The sequence below is a fragment of the Uloborus diversus genome, chromosome 1, assembly GCF_026930045.1.
Source record: "Uloborus diversus isolate 005 chromosome 1, Udiv.v.3.1, whole genome shotgun sequence".
Lineage (NCBI taxonomy): Eukaryota > Metazoa > Arthropoda > Arachnida > Araneae > Uloboridae > Uloborus > Uloborus diversus.
In genome coordinates, this window is record NC_072731.1 from 163,275,887 (window position 1) to 163,298,189 (window position 22,303).

The 22,303-nt window shown below is 32.9% G+C and overlaps 1 protein-coding gene across 1 annotated transcript; it reads left to right on the forward strand.

The window, feature by feature from the left end:
• The first annotated feature begins 9,110 nt into the window (after positions 1–9,110).
• On the forward strand, positions 9,111–22,076 carry LOC129222646 (X-box-binding protein 1-like). The gene is made up of 6 exons (XM_054857180.1): positions 9,111–9,480; positions 11,470–11,566; positions 14,162–14,281; positions 16,546–16,715; positions 17,997–18,092; positions 21,495–22,076. Exons 1-6 carry the CDS (start codon positions 9,221–9,223, stop codon positions 21,556–21,558), a joined length of 807 nt encoding a protein of 268 aa, XP_054713155.1. The 5' UTR covers positions 9,111–9,220; the 3' UTR covers positions 21,559–22,076.
• The last annotated feature ends 227 nt before the right edge of the window (positions 22,077–22,303 follow it).

Genomic DNA, 22,303 nt, shown 5'->3' on the forward strand with positions numbered 1-22,303 from the left:
ACCATGCGTGTGTAGGACATGGACGCCACCGCCCAGCAAAAGTGGATTCCGGTGGACAGTGCTCAGGACCAGCCGCGCCGCCGCCGGTGGACGGTGGTGCTGCAGCCCTGGTCCAAGCTGAAAAAGGAACCGTAACGTCAAGGACGGTCAAATGAAAGCAATAAGCAATCGTGATTGCTCAAAAAACATCATGCAAAATTTTCCTTCCAAGCAATGACGACAGATATTAAAATACTTTTAAGAAATTAAATCGAGAAAGACCATAGACTAATAATAAGAGTAGACCGAGCTTTCTCAGACTTGCGGATAAAAAAATTGGTTCATGGATACATCATGTGACTGGTGGGAGGCTTGGCGAAAACTTTGGCAGCATGGTTGCTAGATGGCAGGTTTATCTATAGTTTGGCACTCGACATGTATTTTAAGACGTAATGTGTTTTTATTGTAATTTTTTTTCCAGGTGCAGAGATTGAACTGTTTTTCTTTTAGTTATGCATTATTTTGACATTAGTAATTAGTTTTTGATCACAGTTTTCAGTAACTTTTATATCATTCGGAACTGCTGCGTTAGCGTTGGTGTAAACAAAATGGCATAAACGTTTTGCGTTGACGCAAAAATGTACTAATCGATATCTTAAATTGAAATAGTAGGTAAAAATCTTACCGTTTGTCGATTCTTTTTGGACGTTGCATCTTTAATTGCTTAGAGAGTTATTGAAATTGACTAAAGAAAATGCACAATACTATCTAAACGAAAAACTCACTGTATTAACAAAATATTTACAACTTAGAATAACAAACTTACAAATCGGACTCCATAAAAGATCATTCTTCCGTGTTCCATTAATTCTATTTATTTTATTTCTCGCGGGCGTTGATCGTCTGCTACGATCAACGCCCGCTGTTGCTAGGATATCCACCAGTCACATGGTTTGGTTTATGAACAGCAAAAGGGTTACCATAGCTCGGTCTACTCTTATTGTTAGTCTATGAGAAAGACGGATTTAAAAAGCGTAACCATGGAAACACAAAATACAATGTTTAAGGAATTAAAATGCGAAAGAAAATGGTTAACAATTTGAATGGAAATGCAATTTTTTAATCATGATTTAAAAAGGCTTGTAACTTTTCTTCTTTTGGAGATAGAAGCTTAGCTTTTCGACCGTAAGTCGAGATAGATCTGGAGTAAAAAATATCACTTTTTCCAATGGTATTCAAAAAGAAGACTGTGGGTTTATTCCTTCACTTTTTATTGACAGATTTAATGAAGAAAGTAGTGCCTAAATTTCAGCTAAGGCAGCTTTCTTAAACAAATTCGAGTTAAAAAAGCAAATAACTCCTGCCGTAAGTAGGTTAGAGCATTGAAACAAATTCCGTAGAATGCAGATAATTCTGTTCTTTCCAACGATATATATTATTAATATGTGAAGCAATTTTTCACTCCCATATTCGGGAATTTACGTGAAAATTTGGCCTAAATTGGAATAAAAAAAGAACTCTTCATCGAATTTTTTTCGAACTGGTCTGCAAACCTTTTCAGGACTTAAAGGAACAAACTGTGAAAATTTCACCGAAATCGTCCGGGTAGTTCTCGAGTTTTTCGAGTTCAAACACACAGACGCGTTTTGGAGACTTCATTTTATACTATGTGGAGATTTAAAAAAATAAATATTTAAAATACTGCTTTTCATTGTTTATGAAATTAATTGGTGACCTTTAAGTCGTATTATGTGCCCTGCTCCTGTACAATTTGATGCTTTTAATTGACACCCAAGCAGTTTCAGAAACTTTTCGCGCCCAGAAACGTAGCTTCGCTCATAGGGAGAGGGGGTCATTCTTCAGCATGACACCCCTAAAATGATAGTCTGTATCCGCCCCCTGAATAAGAGCGTTACGAGCTCCAATGAATTTACTCAAAATGAAAATCCCCCTCTTCCTCCAGTAGTAAATAGTATTTAAGTAAAGAGCTTACAATTAGAACACAATCTAACCAATTAGAACTAAATCCAACCTGAAAAAAAAAAAAAAGGTAGAAATATGCATAACCCAGATATTAAAAAAAAAAAAAAAGCGCTTTGAAGAGCACCCCTTTCCCTGGTTCCAAACTAACTCGCACCAACGTAAAACGGCAGTTTTTTTATGAGTTTTAAAAGTCGCTTTGAGATTCGTGGTCTCTAGTATAAAATAATGTTACAAATTCTGTAAATAGTAATTATTTTTATGATTAATTTGTTATAATCTAGCTAAATTTGACGTTTATTCCATTATTTTTCATCTAAAATTATTTTAGTAACGTAACCTGTAAAGTTTCTTGTAATGTACATACAACCCCCTAACATTCGATTGAAGTATATGGTCCCCGGATGATATTTGTGAATGGAATAAAAAGAAAACATCGAGAAGCATTTTGAATTTTGTCGAAACTTCTCTAGGATTCAGTGGCGTATAGTGATGTGGATCGGGTAAATACCCAGCGGGTAGGTAAATATTTTTTGGGTATTTACCCAGGTTTTTTCCCAAAGCCTGTGTAAATACCCAAAAACTGAGTATTTTAGAAAAAAATTCATAAAGTGAATGGGATTTTTTTTTTTAAATCTAATAAGTATTAAATAATTGGTAAAACTGATACATACATATAAATTACACAGTTACACTATTTTTTATTGAAAGACTTGATGAAATTATGAAAGAAATATATCGTGAACCAAAGAATCTTTCTTTTCAATGCCATAATTGGAGAAGTATAAGCAATTCAATGATGAACTTCAGGATTTCAAAATCACAACCTAGGTTAATCATATCCAAAATGAAAAAAAAAAGGGAAGATGAGAGATGTTTGGAACACTGTAAAAAAATTCCGAAACGTTCCTGAGGGTTTCCGTGTAATGTTTCGGGATTTCAATGGTTTTTATCCACTTCCTGGAAATATCAAGTATCATTGTCTAAAAGTTTCCTGAATTGCTACAAGTTGTCCAAATACAGACTTCTCTCTCTTGTAAAAATATTTTTAGCTCTCAGTTTAGAGATTAACTAAGAGTATTTATAAGGTGTATCGGCTTCCATTCGATTGCGGCTCGTCCATGCTGATTAAACTCCCAAAGGGAGCAAATAAGTATGGACTACGTAGATTTGCAAGAAATGCAATCATGCGAGATACGTAATACTTGCAATTCTTGCTTAGCTTTGGCCATTTTTGCAATGCTGCTTTTGCAACCGTCTTGATAAATCAGGAAGGTGCCAAGCTGTTATATTATCCTTACCTAAGATTGCTCTGAACTTCCGGAGACACGATTGGCTTTAAATGGGAAGACTTCTGGATTTTTCAGGAAGTTCACTGAATTTTATCGGAAAACGTTCCTGGTTTTTGCGAGACATGTTACTGGCAGAAATTGGGCACATCAGCTGCCTATTATTTTCCAGAAACGTTTCTGAATCGTATTTACAGTGAAGAATAAATTTAGAAGTTATTAAGACTATGATGTTATGTATTTATTTTATTGCTGTTTAAGTGATAACGTGACAAATATAGAAACAGTTTTTACATTAATAAGCAAAAAAAAAAAAAAAAAATTGTTTTCTGTTGCCTTGCTCATTTGCATTTGTTCCGGGTACCTCATGATGAAAATTTATTCAAACTATTTTTAATACATGCAATCAGTGATGTAGGATGGGAAGGTAAACATTTTTTTGCGTATTTATCCCAAGGTAGGGTAAATACCCTAGTAATTGCGCATTTTGCAAAAATATTTTAGGTGATATCAAAAGATGATGATTTTTTTTTTTAACATAAACCGTAAAATGAAAGACTAAAAATATAAAACTTTATATATTAAAATTTTTTTAATTAAAAGCTGAATGAAATCTTACCACAAAAACTGTCAGATTTTAGAATGAAATATTTTAGGCTCAAATTTTCTTCTTGTTAAAACACTATTTTGGGATTTTACTTTAAGAGTTATTCCATCAGTAACACATGATTTTTGAGACAGTATCAAAATTCCTTCTTGCTGCAAGTGCAGGAAGTAAATCTTTAATTTTTCTTTCCCATTATCAGTACTTTATCATTTTGAAACAAACCTCAGCAGTTTCTTTCCTTTAGAAATAATAAAAAAATTTTAAGCATCTTCAAACACATTTTACTGAAGAAGGATTGATCAAGTATTTTTATGCTAACATTTATGTTGTACTGCATTTATTTTTAGTATTAAAATGTTTTGTTCTTTAAATTAAAACATTGTAAAACTGCTGTAACGTCCCTATTTTTTTTCTCACACTCAATACATATGCTTGAAATACAATAAAAAAAGAAAGTCAAAGTATCAAAATGAAATAAGTGAACTAAGGACTGATACGTTGTCAGGGGGTAGACCAGCCACTTAGTTCGCAAGGTCCATTCTTCAGAACATCTTTGGTTTGTTTCTTACTATTTTTGAATTTTAAATGTTTCTGTATATTATGTGTATGTGTGTATCTGTATATGTTACCGTTAAAGTATATAATGCAATTATTTTATAGAATACCTAGGCATTCCATGAAATAACTGATCGTGTCCGTTAAAGTGTGTAATATGTTATTAATTTGACACTTTAACTATAGTTATTCTATAAATTAACTAATGAGAGACTGTTAAACTGTAAAATAAACAATTTATCTAAAATGAAATAACTAGGTATTCTTTAAATAAACTAATGTTAGACATAGACAATTAAAATGAAAAAGAAGCAATTTATCTAATTTATGCAGCGTATAAACGGTATTTATGGAAACGTACCATAAAATCATTTGTTACAACAAGGATTACTAAAATACCACTTGGAATTACAAAGAAAATTATTTCTAAAACAAAAACATTTTTTGTTGACACACTGGGTTGACACGTATGGCTTGGAATAGTTGATAAATGCAGTAGGAGTGGAAGGTAAATGTATTTGTCGTGCAAGATATATGATGTAGATTATTTTACACTTTAACGGGCTGCAGATCGTTATTTCATGAAATAGCTAGTTAAACCATGAAATACAAGAGAGTTTTACACTTTAACGGACACAATTAGTTATTCCATGAAATGACTAGGTATTCTATAAAATAACGGATTTCATACTTTAACGGTAACATATATATATGTGTGTGTGTGAGATGCAGAATACGCCTGAGCACTTGAACTGGGATTGGGGGAAATTTCTGCAAAAGATATAGGTAAACAAATAGTAATAATAAATTGAGCGACATTTCGTTACATTTTGATGTCATGCAGGGAAATATTACTGGGTTATAAAAGACTAGGGCCTTAAAAAAATGATGTTTGCTTTTTTTTTTTTTTTGTAACCAGTTAAACTTTTTACTTTTTGTAGAATCGATTTTTATATCTGAATTTGGCTATCAACATTGATTAGGCATATCCAACACATTTAATATGTATAGATTACTAAGTTGTTTCACACAATAATTCCAAATGAGATAACCCAATGAGATCCCCCAATGATTACCCAAATGAGGTAAATACCCATTTTGGGTATTTACCCGGGTATATACCCTGGATATTTACCCCTAAAAAAATACCCGGGTATGGCCTGCGGGTATTTTACATCACTAGTGGCGTATAAATGTTTTTATTTTGGAGTGGGCCCATATAACCATCTCCTATACCATACTATATAACCATTCCATATAACCATCTCTCCATATAACCAGCCCATATAGCTCCTCTCTGAAATCCCCCCGGAAATTTCTTGAAATTGTGGTCCTAAAAACGCAGTTTTAGACGTTCTCTGGTGATGCTACGAGAAGGAAAAATTCGGAGGCCTTCTGCGGAAATGCTTCGAAATTCAAATCTTAAAAACGCCATTATAGGTTATAGTTGTTGACTTTAGGGTAATGAAAGGAATGGGACTTTTTGAAGTAGTCCAGGACCGATTTAAAAAAAAAAAGAAAAAAAAACGAAATCGACCACCCCTCCGCTCAATTTTTCAAAATTGAAATTCCAAAAACGCAGTTTCAAACTAACTTCGAAACTTCGATGTTGTTACGGGCAGAACGGTTCTGGGGCTCTCCTCAAAAACTATTTCAAAATTGAAGTCCTAATAAACGATGTTTTAAAGAGACATTCAGTGATACTAGAAGCAGAGATTTAAACGCTCTCCATTTTAAATTTTTCGAAATCATAGTATTTTCATTTTCCGATTTCATACGGGAGCAGTTGGGCCTCCGTCCGAAATTTTTTTGTAATTGAAATTTAAGAACGTGATTGGGAACCGTATTTGGTAACGTTAAGGATTCGGCCATTTTTCGAAATTGAAGCTCCATGAAAGCAATCTTAAGAACGATTTTTGATGCTTTTAGAAGGCAAGACGTTTGGTAATTGTCCCCTGGAAATTTTTCGACATGAAGCCCTGAAAATGAGACTTGAGAAGCCTTTTAATGGTTTTGGTGAGGGGGGGGGGAGTTGCCAATTGTAGCATTTTGAAGACTTTCTTTTTTTTAACCGACTAGGAAAAAGAAAAAAAAAAATGGGGCGGGGGGGGGGGGGGGAATGAAAGAAATATGAGGTGTTGGACGTAATTACCTAATCTTGAAGCAATTTTTGATTTTTTTAATTTTAAGGTTCTTTTCAAAAAAAGTAATTTAGATTTCCCCCAAAATTAGGCAATTTTTGGAAAGGAAGAGTTCAAGAATCCTGCCTTAAAAGATAAAGCACAATTACAGGTTATCTTTGGAGACGTTTAGAGGTAAGGAGCGGTTAGAGATCGTTCTCCGAAAATTTTCAACATTGAAATATTAAAGGCACACTTCCAGACTTTTTTGGTAGTAACCTCAGTGAAAAGGATGTTGGTTCGGGACTCTCCTCCAGACATGTTTTGAAATGATGTCCGTAAAACGTCTAAATAAATTCGTTTTTAGGACATCAATTCCCATTATTACACCAGCCGAACAACTAAAACTTATTTTAAATTTCTTGCAGAGGACAAGAGTTAAGAGAGAACCATTTTGAAGACCCTTCTTTTCATATTGATTAGGCAAAAAGGGGAGCGGGGAGTGAAAGAAAGAGAGGAGAACTTAACTTGCTAAATGTGCATCTGTTAAAATTTTTTAACATTTCTATTTGAACAATTAAACATTTCTTTTTGAAAGAACTGAGATTCCTCCCCCGCCTAACATTATTTGTCTTTCCTTTTGTTAAAATAACTTCACTTTCTCAAGACACGTTCTTTTCTTGAGTTAGGGGTATGGATCCCCTGACCCCTTCTGAGCACCATTGCCTAGTGCCCTCTAACGTGGAGTTCCCAAACTTTAACAATTCGAGGCACCCTTTGAAGAATTGGAATTTTCTCCTATCAACCTAATCTAGTTTTTACATATTATTATTAACTTGGATACTTCGCGGCACTCCTCGCCTCTTCCTGCGGCACCCAGTTAGGAAGTCCCTGATCTAACGTATTATAATTATTGTTAACACTATCATTATTTATTATTATTATTCTTATTTTTTTTTTGCAGCTAAAAGTTGGTAGTAAAAGTAAAACCAAAAAAAAAAAAAAAAAATCTCAAATTTTTTTTTTCCAGATTTTGGAGGGGGGCCCAGGCCCCCTTAGCCCCTTCCTTATAAACGCCCTTGCTAGGATTTATAAATAGCCTCCGCGCGTGATAAAGTTTTAGTTTTGCTTTTTTTAAACTGTCGGAGCCGTTGTGCCTTCGAGCCTTCGCACTGTGTTTTCGCGTATTTGGATGTAAATACGTGTGTGACCGTTGAGTTTACGGTGTTAATTGATATTTGTCTAATTGCTATGGTTGATTTAGCAGTTGTAACTACATTTTCTGTACATAGCTGTAAATAAATCTCCTGTGCTTTTTCAAGAACTGTGTCGTCATTTAAAAAAAGTTGAGCCTAGGAATTTTCGCTAAAATACAAATCCTTATATCTGCTGTTCTAATTAATTGAGAAAATTGGAACAAGCTTTATTTGAAACAGAAAAAAAAAAAAAATCTCTTTCGAACGACATAGAATGTTAAGGGGTGTGGGTAATCTTTCCTCTCTTGAAAAGCAATTCACGTGAGATTTTAGCTTAAAAACTAAGTACGGAAAAAAAAAACTAATTCGAAATTTTAAAACAGGTGCAAACCCCCGGGGCTGAAAATAATTTTGTACAAAATTTCAAGGCTGTAGATACCTGGACGCAGGCCGCCAAAGACATCCTTTCACAATTTTTTCGACGTTACTTTTTAAAAAATATATATAGAGAGATTACAGTATTTTAAACTATCTTTTATTCTTTAATATTACAACTGCGCACATTTCTTACAACATAATAATTTATTTTTTGATGATTGCTTTATGGTAATATGGCATTAACGAATTTTTACAGGGGGGAGGAACGAGGCAAGGTGCGAAAACTCAATACAAATGTAATCGAAAAACAGGAAAAAAACACGTTCACTTATATATATATATATATATATATATATATATATATATATATATATATATATATATATATATATATATATATATATATATATATATATAAACCATTAGTTTTTCTTAATGGGAGGGGGGGGAGGGGGTCAAAGACGGCTCAAGCAATATTATAACTTTTCAAATACAAAGTAATCACCTGACTGCAACACCCTTGATTGCGAAATTTTAAATTTGTCAGAAACAGATTAATTTTGTTTTAATTTTTAATTTTAATTCCTTTAACTTTTTCAGAACACAGAACATGTTTTCAAAACTTTCCAATCTTGATCAAGCGTACCCTAAATAAAGAGCATTGCCCTATTCCGAAATTTCGATCATTGAACTGAAATTTAAGTTCTGAAGATAAAAAAAAGTAATAATAAATCTTTTTCGTAAAGGACGGCTGTTTGGCGTTTTCAATTTATTTTCACTTTAAAATGAAAGAGAGAAAGTTCCGCTTTCTTTACCTGCGGTGTTTGATAAGAACTGCACCGACAATCAACTGTTACTAAAAAAAAAAAAAGATTGGGGGGAAAACCTGAAACGCGTCATTAAATTCCTTTTGTTATTTTTCTGCAGCGTGTTTTCGCGTACGTTGGCAGGATGACGAAACTTCAACTGGATATTTCATTAGCCAATCAGATGACGCCACGCAGTACGAAATTCGGCCATTCTAAGGTTTGTTTTCTTTCGTGGCGTGCGTGTGTGGTAGCCCTGTCTTCTGGGTTAGATGATATTAGGTGTCAAACTCCTTGAATATTTACAAGGATGCCTCAATTAAAGAAAGTACAGCATATCTCCGGTAATATTTTACCAAAATTCAACATCAGTATACAAGACATTTTTGGAACTTATCAGAAAGATGATATTCTCGTAACATCGCCCTACTTGCCTATGTTTATCGATGGTGATGGTTCCCAAATTTTAACAAGTGAGGCAGAAAGTGATACAAGTGAAGTGACACAAAATCGGCCCAGGAAACGGCAGAGGCTGGATCACTTATCACAAGAAGAAAAAATAATGAGAAGGTATATTACCAGTTTTTCTATTATGCAACATTCAATTGTAAGAAATGTATTTCGTTAAAATTCATGATTTGATATGATGATGGTCAGTGTAATGATGACAAATGATGCAACTTGGTTTGTTTTATAAGTTCTATTTATGTTGTTTATATTCCATGTTCAGTGCAATCTCTTTAATCATACACGCCCACATATGGAAAGTTCTTGAACATTCCCAGCTGGCAATCCAAAATGGCCGATCGTTGCGATCACTTAGTGTGACGAAAACGTCAAGAATTTTTTTTTTTAAATTACGATCATCTCTATGTTTTGCTTTCATCAACAATTTTTCGTCAAACAGTGATTTCGGCAAATTTATGAAAATGAACAATATTTAGTTTTTTCCTCACTTGACTTCCATTAATATGGGCCTGCCAGAATTTTTGAAAGTTGATCATACACTGATATTTCAAAACTTATAACTGCAGTATGCACAAAAGGACTCCATTTTGCATGCACACTTAATAAAATTGATACTGCTATCGCATCATAACCAGGCAACCCTGATGACAGGTCACAGGAGGTGTGACATACCAAAAATTTTCTTCAAGTTGCAAAATTTCCTCATGTTCAGAGACAATATTGCAACATTTAGGTTTCAACTTTTTTCAATTGATTTTTACTGATACTTAATATTCCTTTTTAATAGGTAGTGTATATGATATATGTAACTGCTTGTATTTTGTCACTCGCTAGACTATCATCTCAAATTTATCCTATCGGCAAAGGGTGTCCACCCAAAACTTATCGGAAAATATCAAAAATCACGTTAACATACATGCAAAAAGAATGAGTTTTCAATATTTTGTTAGGGGAGACAATTCAGCCTCCACCCCCCCCCCCCCCAAATGACGGGCCTGATCATTCGATGAAATTGGAATTTCATTTGGCAAATCAAGAACTTCCCCTCGTCTAAAAATTTTAGCTTAGGGCATCCCTGATCATAACTTTAGTACATAGCAAAAAGAAATAAACAAATACTTATCCTTTTATGTAGCTCAATGTTTTAATTATAATCTGATGAGATTCACAAGGAAGTAGAATATTGTTTGATGAAAGATCCCTATTCTCTCTGATATGTTAACAATTATTATAGACTCCAATGCATTCTAGAGTATTCAAGTTGCATAGTCGAAATTTCAAGTTGCCTCAGTGGTTTGTGCATTACATATTTAAAAGCAGTAGCTACAATTATTTTTGTTAGGTATTACACCCAGGGCCGGATTTAGAAGTGTGGAGGCCCTGGGGCAGCGAAGGAGTGGAGGCCCCTGACCAGGGTTCGAAAAGATCATCATATTTTCGAAAATATCCGATACTTTGATATATATCCGAATATTTTAATATATTATTTTCGACCCGTGAAAGTTAGAATAATTTGTAAAAATTTTATTGTGGGGGCTCCTTTGTTGTGGAGGCCCCGGGGCAGTAGCCCCGCCTGCCCTCCCTTAAATTCGGCACTGATTACACCCTTCTCCACTGTTGGCTGAAAATCATTTGAAATATGCATTAAATACTTTTTTTTGTAACTTTCACTATTATTATTTCCACAATGTGAAAGGTTTTTAAGACCTCTAATTGATTTCCTGCTAATCACCATGCAGTGGCTGCTTGCATTTCATTCTGATGATAATACTTTGCATTCTCTGCCCATGATTGCTATGGAATTGGCAAATGTCCAGTTTCGACAAGTGTATCTGAATGAGGAGGGGAAAAGTTTAACTTTGATGCACAAGTTTCTTTCATTTCAATGTGACTATTTAGTTTTCTGATGAGCACATCTACAAAAGATGGCATCCTTAAAAACGAAAAGATGCATCCTTTTCCTCCGTAAACCAAATGTTAGCCTTTCGATCTCATCAGTGGTCAGACACGACAGTATAAATAATGCAAAGTTTAGTAAATAAAAAAGTCTTTCCCTTTTTTTCTTAATTTAACATATGCTTTTACTTTCAGAAAAATGAAGAATAGGGTTGCTGCTCAAACAGCAAGAGATAGAAAAAAGGCAAGAATGGTTGAATTAGAAGAATTAGTTACACAACTTGAGAAAGAAGTAAGTAAAATTATTTTTTGCCAATATCATGGTAGTTGTATGATTTTCATATATGAAAGGGTTAAGAACTTGATTATTTTCATGGAAAATGTTATCTGGTTTTATTTATACAGTAAACTCCCGATTATCCACGGAATTGGGTGGCACAATTGCCACGGACAATAAAAATTGCAGATAAACCACAAAAAGACTGAAATGAGGGACAAATAAGGTTGAAAATTGTCCTTCCTCTAAAACTCGGTTGCACTGATGCATAATACTTTTTACAAAAAGTTGAAATATATATAGTGCAGTAAAAATATTTTGTATTTTTGCACACCGGAACTTTCCGTTAATAACAAGCAAGTGTATGCACAATGAAGAAACCCCCCCTCCCCCCCCAAAATATATAAATAACCAAATAAATAAAACAAAAACAGCTGAGTTTAAATTAACAATTTTTCGGAAAAAAAAAAACCATTGGTATTTGCTTTTTGTTGCGAAAATACATGTTCCTGATTGTTAATTGACTCGCGGATAATCCACCCCGCGGATAATCCGCTCGCGGATAATCCGCTCGCGGATAATCGGGAGTGTACTGTACTTTCAAAATTGACATTTCTAAAAGTTTATTTTTTTGCTTGAAGAAAAACTTTTCTTTACTTATTATTTCCTTTCTCAGTTATGTTACTGTTCCAATGTTGTAAACCAGCGGGCCACAATTAAAATGATTTTTTGCGATCCAAAATATATAAAAAATTTCTAAATTCATTTTTTGTTTTAAATTTTCTATGTAACATGAGAAAATATAAAAAAGGCAAGAAAATTACAAACCAATAATTTTACCATTTTGCTTAAAATCTGTCATTGTCACTAATTGTACTTTTTGATAAAGAAGATAAATCAAAACAACAGCCTAACGGATCAGCTTTGCTGGCCGGATCTGCCCCCCTGGTCGTAGATTAGGTACTACTGCTCTAAACCTTTTAAACTTAATGTTACTTTCATGCATAAGACAATGCATCTGTTATTTACTAACAGCAGGTTTTAATGGTGGAATGAAGCTCAGTGTATTTTATTTCAAGTTTAAACAAACTTACTTCATGCACTTCTCTTTTCAACACACTTAGAAAAGTTATCCTTTATTAAAAATAAAGAATTTTACTTATTAATTTCCACAAATAAATTGATTTTTGAATGGCATTTTAAACCATGTTTTGAACTGTCGAGAAAACCTGGGAATCAAAAGCGTGCCAACTCTGTTAGACTCATCATTAATTTTATTAATGAACAAATACATTTTCTAATTAGACTTGGTGTAGAGTGAAAAGTTAGTGAAGATTTAGAATAGTATCAGCAAAAGCAAAAATTGTTTGGAACATGGACTGAGAATTTAAAAAACCTATGTGTGAAGAAGGAGTTCCTAAGAATGACCCCCTCCCCCCAAAAAAGTACCCCTAAAAGCACCCTCCCCCCTTGAAAATTTCAATGGCACAGTCTGCATCATGTCCTTAGCTGGACACTCCTGAGTTCTAAATGGTGAAAGTCCCACCATCTTGATTTGCTACATAGATGACCGGGTGGTTTATTTGTTGCAGATTCATAGAGTTCTCCGACTCTGTTTGGATTTGTACTTCTATGCTTCTAGCCAGTTCTACTGCGCATATTCAATCTAATCTGATTGTGTCTTTTACCATTGAAAATCCTTCAGTTGAAAAGAAGCAGTGTCATGACTTCAATTTTAATCATGCTTACTTTGTTTTCAAACAAAAAATAATGCTATACATCTGAGTTGTTCAGCCATGGCAATTTATAACTGTTTATATGCCTAGGAAAAGTTCTGTTTTCTAAAAAAATTTTTCCCTTAATTTACTATATAGGAAAAATTTGATCAACTTCAGCTCAGCATGCTAACAGGAACAAAATATTTCATTTGGGAAAAAATAAAGGGCTTGAGGTGTTGGACTCCATTCTATTTACATATTTGCAAAATAAAACTTCCTTTGAATGTACATGAAATACACCTCCAGCTCAGTCATTTCCAGCCGAGGACTGCAGTTTCGTGCTTATTAGCACTCATCAGCCCGGCATTTCGCATCTCCAGCTCAGTCACTTTCCTATGCCGGGCTGATGAGTGCTAATAAGCACGAAACTGCAGTCCTCGGCTGGAAATGACTGAGCTGGAGGTGTATTTCATGTATTTCTGCCTTAGTCCTGGCTCAAGGGCGGTAACTTACTGAATATTCCTTTGAATGTGTTTCTTAATTTTTAAAAATATTTCTTTATTGAGAGCAAGGTTTAATTTCAATCAAAAGTAATGCAGGAGCCTTATAATCTCCAGAACTTACTTCCATAAGTCAATAGCCTGTCAATTATGTAAAAATTCCCAAGAATTGAAAAGAAGTACACAAGCTGAGCTTTCATGCAATTGCTCACTGATTGAAATCTGTAACATATTACTTTTATGAAATCATTAGTATTTGTTTAAGATAAAGTAACTTTTTCCTAAATGATGTCATTTTTTTGATGTCCTTTTTAACAATGTATGAGAAAACCAAGATGTGTTTTATTGAGCATATATAACTATTTATTATATTTCTGTTATGTTTATTTCAGAAAAAAATATTAGCATTGGCAAACACCGAATTACAGAAACAGAATCTTGCATTAGAAAAAGAAAATTCAGAATTAAAGCTTCGACTTGGTGGAAAAATTGCAGATGAAAGCATTGTAAAAGTAATATTTCTATAGCATTCTTCTGTTATTTTATACTTGCTTTTATGTTACAGAAAATCTTTTTTTATACCTTTTTTGAAGCTTTTAAAATCTATAATGGCTTCAAGCACTGTGAAGATTCAGGAAAATAGCCTGACCACTTCATAAAATTATACAAAAATAGCCATCCTGCAGGAGAACTGTCCTACCTTCTGGATATACCTATTGGAAATTTTTAATTGAAACCATAAAAAAGCTCATAAGACATTTCCTTTACATTTACTTGCAAGATTTATTGATTTTGTTTAAAACTGCTTTTATATTTTCGAAATATATTGTTTGAATAGTTTCTTTAATATTCTTTGTAAATATTCTGATCATTAAATTTTTCGATTCTTAGCATTATTCAAGTTATGAATGATAAATGTTAAGCAAAATGTAGATCAATTTGGCGAATGCTTTTGAATTTTTTCTAGCCAAATGTTGGCAAAAATAGCCAAAATGGCTAATATTTGTCAAACCTGGCAACCCTGGCTTCAAGTAAAAATAACAAAAGAGCAAGTAGCTCTGTTCATGTACAGTATCAGGGTTTGTACGGCCCTTGAAAAACCTTGAAAAGTGCTTGAAAAAATAGTTCATTTCAAATGCTTGAAAACCTTGAAAAAGTTTCTTAGTACTTAATTTCTTCCAGAAATCATCGGATTGTGTTTAAAACTTTTAAAAAAGTATTTCACCAATGCAATTTTCTGAACATGTGTTCGATTTGCAACATCGCGAAAAATTGCTTCCGTGTTTGGGATTTCAATTCTTTTGCATCTTTTAAATATTTTGAAGACTTGAAAACCTCCTGTTTGACTATGCCACTCAACTTAGGAATTTTGGTTTCTTCCCATAAATGTTAAAAGCACCTATAGAAGTTTTCAATTATTTATTTACTTATTTTTATATTAGCTTCCTGATTTTAGAAAATATGCTACTGTGAAGATTGCAAAACTAAACTTCATGAGGTCTACTCCTCTTTATGACCGAGTTTTTCAGGCATTTTCCGAAAAACTTTCGACACAGATCTTTTATCAAAGTGTCTCTTGTTGTAGAAAGAACAGTTTAGTTTTCCTTTACTTTTCTATATTATTGCCTATTATTTATATGTTTGCATTTAATGAAATCTGCATCAATATTTTGAATACAAATTTCTGATATTGCCTTGAAAAAAAATTTTTTTTTGCCTTGAAAAGTGCTTGAATTTTTTTCTCCCCGAAGGGTATTCACCCTGAGTACAGGTTGGAGCATTATCTTTGAAGCCTAACTCCCTCTTTACCCTGCATATTAAAATGATATGTTTTAAATACTTGTGCTTGGATACATTTTTAAGTCCCACTTATCCAAGGGCAGATTCAGAAAATGTTCAATGGAGGGGTCATTGATTTTAAATTCTCACCCTTTACTATCTTTATTTATGCATGCATGCACACATACGCAATTGAACACCAACTTTGAGAAGGTTAAGGGCTGAACTATCTTCCAGAAATACTTCGAAATTGAAGTTACTCATTAACACTTGCTAAAAATTTTCATCCAGAAGTTTCCAAAATGAGTAGAGCCAGTTTTCAGAATACAACATTGACAATATCTTGCATGTTTAGCAAAGTTTTGATTTTTGACGAAAATAGTCGATGGAATAATGTATAGATTCCCTCATGTTTTAAATTGCCTCCAAAGCAACATCCACACTATAGCGTGGATCATCATGAGACACAGCATTCTGCTTAATAAAATGTTAGCTCAGAAGCATTTGTAGAGAATTCTCAGAAGCAATATTTTGTTTTTGTTTGACTGGCTTTGAAAAATTAATGCTTTTAAACAAAAGTATAGGCATTGTCTTTTGTTCTCTGATAAATTTTATTGAGTAAACGTCCTTTGCCTCCCTGTAAAAATTCGGAATAATGGGCCTGTTTGTAATGTCATGCTCAACCTGAACATGCTCCAGTCTTGATAATGTTTTTTATCTTTTAAGGGGGGAAACAAGTTCAGACGGGGCCCAAAAACCACTTTTTTATGTCATAAAATGTTAGTAAAACTATTTAAGAATATAATTGCAAAAATTTCAGTGAACAAGTGTTTCCTAAAATGAATTTCATGAATGTTATTTTAATAGTGTATTTTTTGTTTTAGCTATCTTTTTAATGAAATTTACCATTATGTTCCGTTAATTCTGTTCTTGCCGGAAGTAATTGGATCTTGTATGCTAAAAATGTGGTTGTGTTTCATGTATTGAAAATTTTCAGGTGGAAAAAGAAGAAAAGGAGGTGAATGAAGAAGCGGAATCCAGGCTGTCTGTTGAAAGTTTGTCCCTTGAGCATGCATCGCTCATTAATGTGCCTCTGCAGAAGGAACAGGACCTACAGAAGCTTACACTCTGGATGATGCACTTCGTTTACTTACCTGCAATAACGAGGTAATTTTTTTGTTAATTTATAATAATTGTTATGTAACTGTGTAAACTATTTAATGCAAAGTCACCATGTTTCCAAAATCTTAAGGGGAAAAACTGATGTCTTGAATTGTGGTGGTGATTAATAGAAGTAACAATATAAGAGACGGAATTTACTTTTTGGAGAAAACTTTTTTTTGCTAATAGAGGTTTTCAGTTTTAAAAACAATGTTATGTTTATTATATTTGTTAGATATTTGCAAGATGCTTTTATGTTAGAAGTTCTTTATTGGATAAGCTATTTAATGGATTCACACCTGCTTGATGTTGAACATTTTTTTTTCTTATTTATTAACTGTCTAATGTCACGATATAGTGATAAATCAATTAAATGCTGATTTCACTTGAAGAACACGAAACCTACATTTTTACTAGTCAACAAAATGAGACGTCTCGTTAGCTGTCCTCCAATGAAACCTACGTGTTTACCTTTTTATATAACAATGGTAATACTAATAAATCAATTTCATTCTATTCTAAATTCAGCAGACAGGGGCAATGATACTTGTTTAAATAAAGAAATGTAACATACAGGTCAGTTTTATTTTGTTAACTATCATTTTCTGCTATGCAGTATAAATTTAAAAAAAACTAAAAAAAAAACTTATAAGCATGGTTTATTCTCTTATTATTCTTGGTTTCGATCCTCTGGTTCTCTCCTCCCCCTCCCCCCATCCTGCATCAAAGTTTTATATTTTTTAATTTTTTTATGCAATTCTCACCCTTCAGAAAATGTAGAGAAAAAAGCACAAATTGTTGGAGACAAAAAATACATTTTGTTACTTATCTGCATATTTGAAACTGAGTATTCAAAAAACTGTGTGAGGAATAAGGATTTAAATATAGGTGACCTAAAAGTGTTTTTAGACCTTATATAAATATATAAATGTAGGTAGTACCATTTCATGACCCTCCCTGTATCCGCTACTGGTGCCTAACAGATGAAACTACACTCAAGGAAGCTGCTCTTTAGTATAGTTAAGCTACCGTTTAGTGGTTGCGTTGCTTCTTAACACACCTATCTTTGCAGATGTGCAAAGTAATTGTTAAATTTTCAAGTATACTGGTATTCAAACTTAAATTGAAACATTAATTTTATAATTGATCTTGCCTTGTTAGAAATTACTATTTCAAAATGTATCAAATCCATCTTTGCTAGTTTCTTATTTATTGTATTGTTATGTGTACATGTGAAAAGAACCCTTATATGTATTTATATTACATATATATATATATTTCTTCCAGAATGATGATATTCTTGCTTTACTGCAGCAGTGTAGTGAAGATCTTATGCAGTATGACATCAACTCCACCATCCCCAGCAATACAGAAGACAGAAAAGTAATTATTTTCATTATTTTAGAAACGTCTTATTTCATTACACAAAGAAATATTTTTTAAAAATAAATAAATGCATAAATAACACTGACTTCAAAACTGCACCTGAATATTGCCATGAAACAATTTAAAAAAAAAATTTTTTTTTTCAGTACCATTGATGCTACTTTTAAATATAATTTTTGAAGTCAGCTTGAAAACAATAGATAAAATTATTTGTAGCCAATTATGTGTTCATATTTGGGGGGGGGGGGGGACAAAACATTTATTCCGTTTCACAGATATGTTGTTATTAATGTATATCAGTGCTTATAACGAACATGGATCCAATGAAATTTATGTTTGTTATTGAATTATTGTTTTGGGTAATTTATGTATTATTTGTGCGCAAACTTCCAAAATTATGTTTAATAGTAGTATTGATAGTGTTCAAATAATGCTTTACTTTTTAAAGCTAATTCCAGCTGCAATTTTGATGTTTTTTTTAAAAAATATTTTTGTTTCATGTTTTTCAGTGTAAATATGGTCCAGAAACATCAAACTTGCTTTTTTATCACAAATTTTCACCTTATTTTTACACATAAATACTCCATATTAAAGAAAAAAAATTAACATCTCCATTAAATTTAAGTGATTTGCACTAAAAAACTAATCCTTGTTCCTCTCTGTGATCAATTTGTGTGCTAATTTAACTTGATCCATTTAAATGTTTACGATTTCCTAAACTAATTTATATTTCACAACGATACATGTCACGTTACTCATGTTAGAAAGCCTATGTCTCCTTAGGTAGCCTTGTTAGCTATTATTGGTATAGATGAAGATAAAAATACCACTAGAGCAATGACGGTGAATGAATTTCATGTTTGCTTCAGGGAAGCCTTAATTCAAAATTCCCATTATGATACTGGTATTAATAGCAAATTTATATTACTTTTAATATTTCTGTTTTATGGCAACCATTTTCTTTGACAATGGGTTTTATATTTAATCATTTTTAGGGAAATTATGTGAATTTTACTGTTTTTAACCAATAATTTTTTACTGAACAAATATGGTCAAGCAAAGGTATGAGACCCAAGTTAGACCATCCCATATCATCCGTTGAAAACATAATCATCGAATTTGGTTCACTAAGTGAGACGCTATGAGTTAATAAACAAAAGAAAACTATGGTATGATCTGATATCTGCCTCTTTTAGAAGCCGGGTAAAAACTCCGCCTCTCACTTAATTAGAAGTTTCAAGCTAATATGCATGCATTGTTATACCAATCACCACTCCATTGATATTAGTTTCTAGTGCTGAAAATAATAAGTTTGTTTTTAGGGGAAAAAAATACAATTATCACAAGTGCAAGACACCTAGGCCATTACCTAAAGGGGAGGTTTGAAACCCTAATAAATTTGAAGCAACCACACATGAATTTTATAAAAGTAATACTGCCTTTTATAAAATAATTAAACAGCCATTGGTTTATCATGTGATTACTTTTTAAATTGCTATGTGATAAATTAATAGTGAGCACATGAGTGCTTCGATAAATTATTCATAATTATCTTTTAAAAACATTGTTCTTCTGCTAATTTTATGAAAACTTTTTCATCAAAATAGCCTACGGTTTTGGACCTAGGTGTTCAGAGCCAATCCTGCAGGATTGACTTTATTCTTCTAAAAACTAAGTTTTAATGTCAAATAGAAGGAAAAAAAAACTTTTAGGAAAAGCTGCATTTGTTACTTCAGGTAGTAGTTTTCTCGAATTCAGTACACCAATTGTAAAGTATTAAAAAGTTACATGCCAATTAGCAACTATCGTTTGGTGCTAAAAAGTCCAATGGATCTTAATGAAACATCTTTTGCATGGGATGAGAAGAAATTTTTGCTCAAAAAAAAAAATCATGTGCTGGATGAAAGATTGTGCTGTGCCTCCACTGAAGTTAATAATTGTGGACATTTAGCAAAAGATTCCCATAAACTTCATTGCCTTCTAAAATAAATTTTTATTTTCTTATGAGGTTCATGCTTGGTTTTTGCTCAAGAGCTGCTAATTTCAGACAAAAACGACGTCTATTTGAATTGTGTATTGCTGCATCTAATTTAACTTGTATTTTGAATACCCTTGTTGCTTCGATAATACCATTGTTGCTTTATTGATGTTGGTCATTGTATTGGTGCATTTGGTTCATTGCAGCATCGTGTGAATGCTGATTGCTTTCACCATGTAGAAATCTCAGTAAATGTTTTTGGATAACTTCGCTAATGTTACCTCTCACTTTAAAGGGACATTCAAAATCGTGTTGATTCAAACTTGAGATGATGCTTGTGGAAATATTCATTTTATAACGGCAAAAGTTGGAAAATGTTTGCATGGAAAATCTTTGTGGGATTGTAAATCTTGTGGAATTTTGCCCTCAAACCTGTGGGATTGATCCTGCCAAATACAGTGAAACCTGTGTAAGTTGACCACTTGCGGTGCAGTACTTTAGTGGTCAACTTAGACAGGTGGTCAACTTGTAAAGGGGGCAATGATTTTTTTTTTTTTTTCGAATTCTTGCACCATGACACCTTTTGTAATTCTTGCAATTGACACCTACTCTTTCTGTTTAACTCACTTTCATTGTTTAGCATTACTTTGAAACAATAGTTTAAGCTGTTATTCAAATATTTTTCGAGATTATTTTCCCAGAATCACGTATAATGTGTCGTGCCAATTTAAAATTTCAGTAAATTGATCAAAAAAAAAAAAAAAAGCCTTATTGTTTGTGAAAAGTTATTCATTTTATATTAATAGTTCCTAAAAATTTATAGCTAATCAAAAATTACAAATTTTTTGCTTAACAACAGAAGAAAAACAAGTTTGGAGAATAAAAGGGTTCTTAGTAGTTTTTCCATGTGATAAAACTCAAAAGCAGGTTTAGTTATGCTGCTGTTTCATTTAGTTGGTAAAATGCTGGTCTGGCATCAGAAATATTCTTGGAAAGCATAAAATAATAATAATAATAATAAAAATAATTTGCTAAACAAAATTTAAAAAAATAAACCAAGTGGTCAACTTACAAAGGGTTTTTTACAATACTCCAAACCAAACTTTGTGTTCATTAGTGGTCAAGATAGACAGGTGGTCAAGATAGAGAGGTGGTCAAGTTACAGAGGTTTTCCTTCATTATATAAGATAGAACTAATTCCGTTCCTGACAAAAGCGGTCAACATAGACAGGTGGTCAACTTACAAAGGTGGTCAACTTTACAGGTTTTACTGTATCGCGCAGGATATCACTGGATTCAGAATTTCCGATCGTAAACCATAGTATATACATATAAAGGTCATCAATAAATTGTTTCATAATTTTGTATTATCGTCATTTCTAGTATCTCAATATGCTATACATTTTGTTTTTCTTTTGTAGCAATCCACAGATTCTGAAATGGTGGGGACCCCATCAGAAAGCTTGGAATCCCACAAAGAACTGATTCATTTCGATCATATTTATTACAAACAGGAAGAAGTGGTTAGCTCTAATGCTGATGCTAATACTTCTTTTACAGAAAGTGCATTATCCACAAAGGACAATATTACAGAATTGCCTAAAATAGAGTCAGAAGGTGAAATCGAAGTTTCAGATTCTTCCAACATTCCAACCATTAGTGTTACAAGCACAGAAGATTTAAGCTGTCCCAATGATATTTTGCATTTTGATAACACATTCTCATTTCATACATTCAATAATGGTATTTTGTGTTCAAGTATAAAAGATTGTCCCAGTCCTGCATCTAGTAGTGACACTGGCTATGATTCATCATTTTCCATATCATCTCCTTGCAATGCTGGTAATTCTTGGGATGAAACGTTAACAGAGCTGTTTCCTACACTGGTGTAAAGGTTTATATTTAAATTTTAATTAAATTCCTATAATATATAGAGAACTATATTGATAGTTATAATGTGTGTATATATTGGTGCCTTTGTGAATAAAACATTTACTGTGTAATTGATCTGATTCATTTTAAATTATTCATGTCATGAGAAATTCTGGTCTCTTCAACTGTTTCAAAAAAAAAAAAAAAAAAGGTCTCCTACATGCAATATACTAGACAACCGGGTTATCACAGCCTGAGACTGCACTTATGTTCTTATTAGAACTCTTCAGTCAGGAATATTGAATAACTGAACTGGAGGCAGATGTCATTTCATTGAAGCTGCGAGTGCCAACAAACT